General features: G+C 38.9%; 1 protein-coding gene across 1 annotated transcript in view; it reads right to left on the bottom strand.

Moving 5' to 3' along the window:
• Positions 1-10,000, bottom strand: part of LOC138026960 (MAM and LDL-receptor class A domain-containing protein 1-like) — a 226,196-nt gene that overhangs the window by 117,088 nt on the left and 99,108 nt on the right. Inside the window, exons 26-32 of the mRNA XM_068874440.1 lie at positions 9,834-9,918; positions 8,026-8,179; positions 7,207-7,403; positions 6,392-6,685; positions 5,761-6,057; positions 2,431-2,587; positions 1,872-2,065 (exon numbers count right to left, since the gene is read on the bottom strand). Coding sequence (XP_068730541.1) covers positions 1,872-2,065; positions 2,431-2,587; positions 5,761-6,057; positions 6,392-6,685; positions 7,207-7,403; positions 8,026-8,179; positions 9,834-9,918 — 1,378 coding nt within the window. The remainder of the gene's footprint in view (positions 1-1,871; positions 2,066-2,430; positions 2,588-5,760; positions 6,058-6,391; positions 6,686-7,206; positions 7,404-8,025; positions 8,180-9,833; positions 9,919-10,000) is intronic.

Genomic DNA, 10,000 nt, shown 5'->3' with positions numbered 1-10,000 from the left:
CATGAGAATTTAGTTCACTTTTTATATAAATGCCACAGTATTCAATTTTTTTGGCAAAGGGTAATTAGCTGGTGGAACGAAAAGAGATTGGAAAATGTCACCTTAAGTACTTCAGATATTTTGTACGGCTATAAGTCTGAATCAAATATTTTTCAAGCGGTCAATCATTATGTTATTATTGCAAAGTGCCACATCTTTCTTTCATGGTTAAATAAAACCTCTTCCAGTTTTGCAATTTTCTGCGTTTTACTTAATGAAAAGATTCTTTGTGAACGTACAATTGCTTTTAAAAATAACACATTGGGAAAATTCAGAGCAAAATGGGGAACACTATGTGCATGAGCTGTGCCAAATATCTTTGTTCAAGGGGATGTGCCACTCCTACTCTTATGTTTCTATTTGTAAAATAATTGTAGGGAATGTGTTAATATTATAAGTTAAATAAGTAATTGTATTGTTTTGGAGAGTAAATTATGTAAATTGTAGTATTGTAAGTTGCATTCATAATTGCATCGTTTTGTTAAGTAGTGCAAGTAGTGTAAGTAGTTATCTCTGCTGTAATTTGTAGTTGTATTATTGTTGTAAATTTGGTTAGGAAATGTACAAGCGTAGTATTATAAAAAAAGTGCTCAGCTGCGAAAAATAAAAATAAAAAAAAAATCCTTTGTTTAAATCATGGATGTTCGCTCTAAGCGAATCAAAGTCCTTAGTTTTCATTTTGATGTGGGGAAGGAATTCCCTTGTCCATAGTTCATTCAGTCTTTCCAAGGTTAAACTCATTGCCAATGTTGCTTCACAAGCCAGGAAGGTTACGATGAAGCTCTCCTCTCTCCTGGAAGCCCTCGTCTCTACTAGCTACAGGTTTCCTTTAATGAACACTTCCCATCCCGTCACTCTTAAAGGGGACCTTAACTCTTACTCAGACAATAACTTTAAAGTGGAAATAATGTTTGCAAACCAATCTGTTCAAAGTTTTTTTTTCTAAAAAAGGAAATTGAGTTCAAGAATCACTTTAAAATTTTCTTGGGTGAGCCATCTTGAACAATTGTGATAACAAAATTCTAAATTCCAACAAGGACGGCAATCAATTAAATGAGCCAATCCTGATGCAAAGCAGAGACAACAATGTGGCTTGTTGTGACTTAGGATGTGGTAGGTTGGATGTTTTTAACTCAGTTTGCATGTAACATTTCAATATAAATGGATGAGAATAGTAAACTAGAGTGTATCATAGATAATTATGGATACCGGTGAATTAACAGGATTTCTCCTTTTACTAAAAAATCATATCTTCACCGCGCGCGATGAACATATCATTTTTATCTTTCACATGTGAGAATATAGGTGTCGTCATGGTAACGAACACGATAAGCCTATAAAACGCGAGCTTCGTCTTCATTGTAACATACTTTTGTGCCTTAATATAATTCGTCTCTACTACATTAAAATTTTACGGTATCATGATTTGCTTTTCAGAACTTTCATTCTTGTTTCATGTTACACAACTTGAGTGTTTTAGGGGTGGGTGACCAGAGTAAAACAACTTGTTTTAAATCTAGACATTTCATCAATATCCATATAATAAACAGAACTTTACATGGCCAGTTGGGGATACAAATTTTATCTTTTCATGCTGAGAGATACTCTCAGCACTCGAAGATAAAATTCGTATTCGCGTGCGGCCATGTAATATCCTCTATATCATTGACCTAAAATAAAGAGGAATTGAAAAACCATGAGATTAACTAATTTCTCAAGGGGTGACGGGACAGTAGTGAAGAGACGATCGCCTGAGGACCAAAAATTGACGAACTCATAAAGTAACCTTTGATACAAAAGAAACCACTTAAACGAATTTTAATGATGCTTACCTGAAAGGAGACCACTTCCCAAAACCACGTACTGAGCTTTAACGCTGCTTCCCAGACGCGTCAAGGAAATGTTAACTGTGATCTCATCTGAACTTAGAAAAGGAACCTCGACCATTTGTTCATCATCGATAACAGTATCCCCGGTTTGCTGATATTCCAAAGTCTTGTTCCCGTCAAATATCTTCAAGTGCTCACTATAACGATGTATAAGACGAACTTTACATGTTGACTAACATTTATCACACCAATCCTTGGCTAAGGGGATCTTACCAAAGTAATGAGATCCGATACTAGTTCATGTTACGAGTGGCGGGAATCTGTTGCCTTCAAGCCGAAATCTCAGTATTTAAAGTTTACATTTTAAAAGGTTATATTAGGGTGTTAAGGTGTTAAATTGGCCAAAGAATAAACAATATCCACTACGACTTCATGTCAGCGTTATAATGGACTTCACGTAAGAAAGTAAATACATTACTGTACATTGATGATCTATACGATGTTCCTTCCCTATTTTCAACAACAACACGATATTAGGAATAAAGCGAATGGTAGCAAATACCTGCAGCTACCAAGATTTATCCTCTGAACTATAAACAGAGCAACTGCGTTGGTGATGCCAACTTTTCCAATTGTCCAAGAACAGTATAAGGGATCATAATCAGATGCTGATGCTACGTCAATCAAACCAACTGAAAGGTTAACAGACAACCTGCAAGCTAAAGAGAGAGAAAAAACTTTTACCACAATGTGATCATGTTCGCTGTCATGACCACGACTTCGATAACATTCTCAATCTGATCGCAGTTATGGTTTCGATAAGAATCGCGATTATTATTTCGATCTTGATCTCAATCGCACTCTGAATCTCAGTCACTATAGACCATATTCGTATTCTACACACTATGTCACCGGGTTGTAATAGCGTGTGTAAGAGTGTAAGTCCGTGTCGACAAAAGGCCTGCAGCGCGTGCCTAACTCACGAAAATAAACAAGTCTGTTGGCAGCGTGCTTGAGTTTCAACAAAATGAGCTCCAAAATCGGCAAGAATTTGTGACGCTAATTAATAACGGAGCAGCTGTTAGTTTCTAAACGATGGAATTACCCGGTGATAACTAACCTCGTTTAGGAGGGTAGATTTTTGACTTTGCAGAAACAATGGTTAACCTCAAGAGTTGGGTGATTGTGATCTTTCTGTTGAATTGGGACATTTCTTGTCAATCTTTCAAACACTTGAAAGAAAAAAAACTAACAAAAACAAAAATCTGGTGTCTTCTTATCATTTTGACACAGAAGTAGTATTGTTTGTTTCACGGGTATTCATGGAAAGTAACTTGATCACGGCGCCCGCTGAATTCGATGTCACTTTCGATTTAGCGATTTACTTGTGAAGGAGGGGGGGGGGGGGGGTGTTAAACAAATACCCCGCCCCGAGGTCCGACCCTTTACCCTTTTATATACCACTTTTGGTAGAAAAGATACCCCTTCCGTATACCTTCCCTTGGAAATAGTACCCCTTTCGGGCGAAGCCTCCCCGTATAGGCCATTATAGGGAGTAACCCCCCCGTTCTCATCTTTGAGCGTTAAAATAGAATTTTCTCTCCTATGTTTCTGTTACAAAGTGGTCTATTTTTGAGGACACTCATCCAGATACTAATCCCGCCGGACAGGGTTAAACTTCAGGGAACCTTTTCTTTAAGAAAGCTGTCACACGCTCAGAGTGCACGCTTACACTTGGGATGAAAAAGAACTATATTTAAGTGTCAAGACTATTAAAAAAGGTGTATTTAGCGCTGTGGCTCAGAGACACTGTACGGAAATCATATTAAATCAAATCAACACATATCAAATAATAGGTTGGTTTTTGAAAACCAGAGTACTAGCAGAAAAACCTCTCGAAGAAGAGTAGGGAACCAAGAAACCTAACTACATATGACGGCGAGTCTGGGAATCGAACCTAAGACTGCGTAGCAGCCGTTTCCTTTCCTTTTCCAGGCGGAGATCGGACAAGCGAGCGATAAAGCGGGCGAGCGCCTGGCGTGAGCAAAAAAATAGAGAGAAGTGGGGATTCGCCACTTGGAGGAATATTTTGCTTTCTTGCAACCGCCTTATATAGCAAAAGAGTGCCCCTGTTGTCTTCGATGCGTGTTTTCCATACTTTAACCTTTGCTTCCAGCTGCTCCCCCATTTTACTTTGCATTGAAACTACCATCTTAGGTGACATGCAAACACCAAGACGATTTAAGCGAATTAAGTCCTCAAATTTTGCGCCACTGTGGAATAAAATGGACGAAATTATATAGTGCGCAGCAGACGCTGTACTGTTTCTCGTGCGCGCAAGAACAGAGCTTACAAGAGCGACTGAATTGGTTTTTGGGCCACACGCTTTAACGTCGTCTTCCTTTAGGCCGGTTGCTCCTAGAACACAGTGATGCCACAGTGGGCAAAAAACTCGCACTTCTTGGACGAGGAGGTTGCTTGAAAAGGCGGCCAGCTCTTCCGGCTCTGTGGCTTGCAGAATCGTTCCTGCTTTAAAATAGTTTTTGAACTCTTCTGAAATGCCTTTGGCAAAGGAGATTTTCAACTCCTCTCTTAATTTTGCGTGTTTTAAAACTAGATTGGAAGCCGTTTTCCGTTCTTTTAAAGCCAGGCAACAGATTAGTTTTTTAATTGTCAGTTCAGAAGGTAAATGTACTTTTACCTTACCGTCATTCAAACTAACAACCTTGACTTTACGTTCCTCTGCTGCGGGCAAATCATCAATATTCAGCTTCGATAATATCTCGTCCTGAACACTAGTTTGTCGAGACACTGCATCCTTCCCAAAGCTTAGCGATTTCCTGGACGAAATACTTTTCTCGGGGGATTTAACACGTTGGGACTTCAAACTTGGAGATCTGTTGTTTTGATCTGGGCTACGCTCGCAAAATAATCTCTTTCCCGCGTCTTTGCTCTTTGCTGGCACCTTTTCGTCTTCCCTCGATGGATTTTCTTCAGGTTCCTGGTTTCTTTGTCTATCAAAGCATATAGACTGCCCAAATTGCGGATTTTTCTTCCACAAGGATTACAAACGCGATGTGAGTAGGTCTCGCTTCGATCCAGAGGAATTCCAACACTTTCCAAGATATTGGCTAACACAACACCACGGGAATCTTTTCTGTTGGAAGGCTTAAACAAGTTTTCGGTGGACATATATCCCTGTTGATTCTTTGTAAAATTTCCAAACTTCGTTTTAAACGAGCAATGACAAACGCGGCAATTATTCGAAGCCATATCATTTTTCTGCTTTGGAAAGGAAAGCGCAGGCTTCGTAGGCTTCTTGTCAAAAATGGTTTACCGGAAGTTAATGATCATTGGCTCTGATGTGACAGTTGGTGCACCAAGGGAATGCGGTCTGTCTGGGGGCGTTCGGTAAAATGTCTGGGTCTGATTGCAGGCGTTTCCTTCCGTCGCCTCACCCCCTCCCCCTACTCCTTATTTTTTGCAATCTCTCGCAGTTTTCGTCCCCTTCGCGAGCGTTTGGAAAAGGAAAGGAAACGGCTGCTACGCAGGCTAATCGAATCTGGGCGAGTGTTCTCTCCACTTCATCATCCCTATTCTTTCTTTTCAAGAAAACAAAGGTGGCGAGCACACGTGTTTGTCACCCAGTCAAAACAAAAATAGTGAAGAATATCTTCACAAATCTACAAGGCCCACAGCAAGTAAATCAAGCCTCTCTTTTCCTTTCCCCATCATTTTTTTGACAACACTGAATTGCAATATAACACTAAATTTAGTGTAACTTGCATATTAATTCATTTACAGTGGGCTGTTTCTCATAACACTTGTCCCCCCATGACCAGTAATCACCGCGATTGGCTATAGGATTAAATATGTTTCACTCAGAAAATACCTGTGGTTACAAAATAGTCACTAGAGCGAGGACCATCTCCTTTGGAAGTAAACGCAGACACGTAGACTTTATAGCGCTGTCCTGGGTCAAGAGTCCTCAAAGTTACCCAGGTCGAATTGGAAACGGTTACACTGCTTTCATCAACAGGAAACGAGGTATTCGAGGCCTTCTGGAAGAACACTTTGTAACCCAACAGGCGACCATTGTGATACTGTCGAGGAAGCTGACTCCATTGTATTGTCACATGAGTCGATGAAATATTAGTTATGAATAAAGTACTTGGTGCACTGGTAGGAACTAAGACAAAAGAGACCTATTCAGTTGTTTTGAGTACCACAAAAGTCCATTCAATTGAAAACGCAGATAAACTCTAATTTTATATATAGCTTTATATATAGCTTAACTGCTTGGCTGATGGTCCCTTGTTTAATTCCTACCTTTTGCAAAATTAGACCGACTCAAAAAATCATCCAATTAATCGATTAACACAGGGAACTGCGACGATTTGTATAGCATCACGTATCAATTCAGAGTAAGACTGTGCGAGTAAGAGTAAGTTGGTCGAAAGTGGAACAACAAGCAATTCACCTGTTATAAGAACTCGAGAGTCACACCAAACAACTTTACTCACCCCCTTCATCCGTCATTGCTAGGAGAAACTCACTCACAAACGGCGATCCGTCAGAATCTATAGCTACAACACTGACGTTGTATTCAGTATAAGGAGCAAGATCTGTTATCTGAATGGATGTAATATTTGGAGAGAACAGTTTCCTGACAGGCACACTGTTGTGACTGCTCTCTGCAATCACTACATAAAAGCGCACGTCAGCGTTTAATCGATTGTTGATATCCATCCAACGGAACTGCAGACTTTTGGATGTTCTGTTTTCAAAGATAATCTTCCACCCAGCCAAATAGGTTGCTGAAATAACAATCCACCAGACTATTAAGATGCAAGTAGGGATAAATTACCTTCCTCGTAATATTGATTTTGTGCAAACAAATTTTAAGGTTTGACCCAACACTTGTTTGGATGAAACACCACAGTTAGACAATTACAAAATTAGGTTAAACCTGAAACAACATCCTCACGCCAAATTTCACTCATTGTTTGTCAATTTATTTATTTATTCATTTACTGCTGGTCCTTGGTTAATTGCATTATAAGGACTAATGGAATGCAAATCATAGTGTTCTATGTGACATTCCACAGGGTGCCGTCAGCCAGTGATAAAGTCCAAAGCCCATATTTCCTTTGGATAATTTTTAGGGGCTCTGTGTGTTTTACTTATTGGGCAAGTATTGAAATGGCATGTTAAAAGCTGCTTTTACACAAAAGGGATCCGATCCTAAAGAGAGATTATTGCCAAATATGTTTAGTGCACAGATTAAATCGAGCTGTATAAAACACTTAAGATGTTGACCTGTTTTCATGATCCTTACCTGAAAAGAGGCCGTCCTTTAAAATACCATAATCAACTTTCAAATAGCTCTGTCTGTTCTCAAGTAAGACCTGTATCGTGACGTAATGTGATTCTTGAAATGGTACTTCCAGAAATGTTTGCAAGGTATGGTTTTTTCGACATCCTTCCCAGGTGAAAACCTGTGCTCCGCTGCCATCAAAAACTTTGACATATTCGCTGTGGGGTGCAAAAGAGAGCACAGCTAAAATTTTAATGAAACACCATGAATTGATTTGAAAGATTGTCGCACGGCTAGCACTTTATGTGGATGGAATTAGGGAATTGATGAGCCGTTACATGTTTATAACAAAACAGAGCCAGATAATTTGATGATGGAGTCTTAAAAGTACTTAAACCTTCCTAACCTGACAATATGCCATTTACGAACCACAACGACTTTTCAATATATGCCCTTGTAGAGAGGTTGTTCAACAGTACTGAACCATTGTCTGAACTAACACAAGGTTAAGAAAGCTCTCTATGGGACCTTCTTCATTGACTTATTGACGCACTGCAAATGTTTCACCGAGCATGGTCATTTATATCACGCAGAACGTTAACATTTGTGCGTACTAGCGTAGAGATCTTTCTCGCTTCATAGGGATGTGAAAGGAGTCAACATGTTCTGGTACGGCAAAAACTATCGTTTCCTTCATTAAAATAGTAAACTACATGAAAGAATCCTGGTTTAAGACTCCCAAAAAGTACTGTAAATTATTTTTGAAAATCCCCAAGGGGTGTCACTTACTACAATATACAACAACACACCTACATTTACACACTAACAGAGGTATCTAACCTGCAATAAACAAAATGTATTCCTTTGATCCAAATAATTGCCACTTGTTCAGCCAATGCAAACTTTTCAATCGTCCAGGTACAAATGGGATTAAACCTTTCGTTATAAGTGATGTTCAGATGACCAAAGGAATCGTTTAAAGCCTCTTTGCATTCTAAAGAAAACAAAATTGAAACTTGTTGCTAAGATGCTATAGCCAAAGGTGACTAGGCGGCACCTTTTTATTCCAGGTGTCTCGATTACTTTGAACTCATTCAGCTTTGACTTTGTAAAATACTTTCAGTGAGACACAATTGGCCAGTTAATAATAATACTAATAATTATTATCATCATCACTTTATTGATCCCTCAAGCATCAGTGCTCTACTAATTAAACCGAAATGAAACGAAAACTCATCAACAATTCAATTGTTGCTTTTTCGTAAGAAGACCGTGAAAGAAAAACAGGAATATCCGAAAACTCATACATTCCACACGACGCTGAATCTAGGGACTTTATTCCACGACTTATTATTAGCAAGCAACGGCTTCCGCCACTTAACCAACGCTTCCCTCCTGAGGCAATTTGCGGCCTTACAAAGGGCGGTGTCATGCTTTGTACATGTACGTCATGCTCCAAAGACTAAAAGAATTGCAAAATGGTATACATGAAGAACAGAAAAATCGAATGCTAGGTTTTATTACTACGCATCATACAATTCGGTTGAATGAATTTCTCTCATGTGTCGCTAAGGAAAGGATCGGCGCAAATTTGATATGCTTTAATAGACCTTACTCGCTTGTCAATTTTGTTTTCCCAATACAGATCATGTGACGATACACAGGAGATCGATACTTTGTCGGCTCTATGCGAGCATGAGAATGTCCGACTGCGAAAGAAAATATCCTCTTGAGTATCTTTACATGATCTACATTGGGAGAACGGAAACGACAAGCGAATAAGGTATAGTTTTTGACCTGCTAACTGTGTGATGTGTTCTCCTTTGATTACAGAAATTTTATGCATTAAACTAAAGGCCTAATTAACTGGTCAATTTAATCCAATTTTCCCGAAAACATGCATTGCCAAGGTCCTTTTAACTAATACGGCACCATTAGGAGGGTCTTAATATTCCGTATCCCATTAATTTTTGGCTTTAATATCCCGTATCCCGTTAATTCCTGTGGTTTGTATCCCTGAAATGCCAGTTACTTCTAATGACGTCACTGGAGAGGCCAATATTGGTAGATATTTTGAACATTTGATGGAAAAGTACAAATAATCGCATTTGTGAGTATCGTTTTCACTTTTTGCACCTTCTATATTGACCAAAGAACCTCTTTTGTTGTTTTAAAAGATGACAAGTTTGATGCTTGGTATCCGGCAATCCCTTCCTTAAATAGATATCCCGTATCCCCCTATATCTTTTTTACCAAAATGGTCCAGTATCTCTATAACTCCTAATAGGGACTCGCTAGTACTGCGCCCAAAAACGATTTCATTCCTATGAAAATTGGATTTCTTGAGGGTTCCCGATCAACTCAGCTGATCCTATCAAATTTTCGTCTTTCCCAGATGCTTACGCCAAACCATTTGAGACTTTAAATATAAAGTGTCTGCAGCCCTTTTTCAATTATACTTAATGGTTTGCCTAATGATACATTGTTAAATTTGTTGTTGGCTTACTTGGGATCGTAAATACTATAACAATACTCTGTCTAAAGTGCTGGTATCGAAAGGCCAATGTGATATTATGTTAACATTGTAACTTTTCAATTTGGATCAAATAGTAATTTTTATTTACCTCACCAAAAGTAATGAAATGTACCTGAGCAGATGCCATTTCTCAACAAAACATCGTCAATGGCAATGTCACCAGTAAAAGAGACACCTCGGATACCCTCAAAAGTAATCTATGTATTAAGCAAATAGTCTTCGTTAGTTTGGAGGAATGCTCAGAAATATTCAGGACAAAACGAAGTTTCGGCTTCGTGC

Source organism: Montipora capricornis, chromosome 12, assembly GCF_036669925.1.
Source record: "Montipora capricornis isolate CH-2021 chromosome 12, ASM3666992v2, whole genome shotgun sequence".
In the NCBI taxonomy this organism is placed as follows: Eukaryota; Metazoa; Cnidaria; class Anthozoa; order Scleractinia; family Acroporidae; genus Montipora; species Montipora capricornis.
This window is presented reverse-complemented; position numbering and strand designations above follow the sequence as displayed.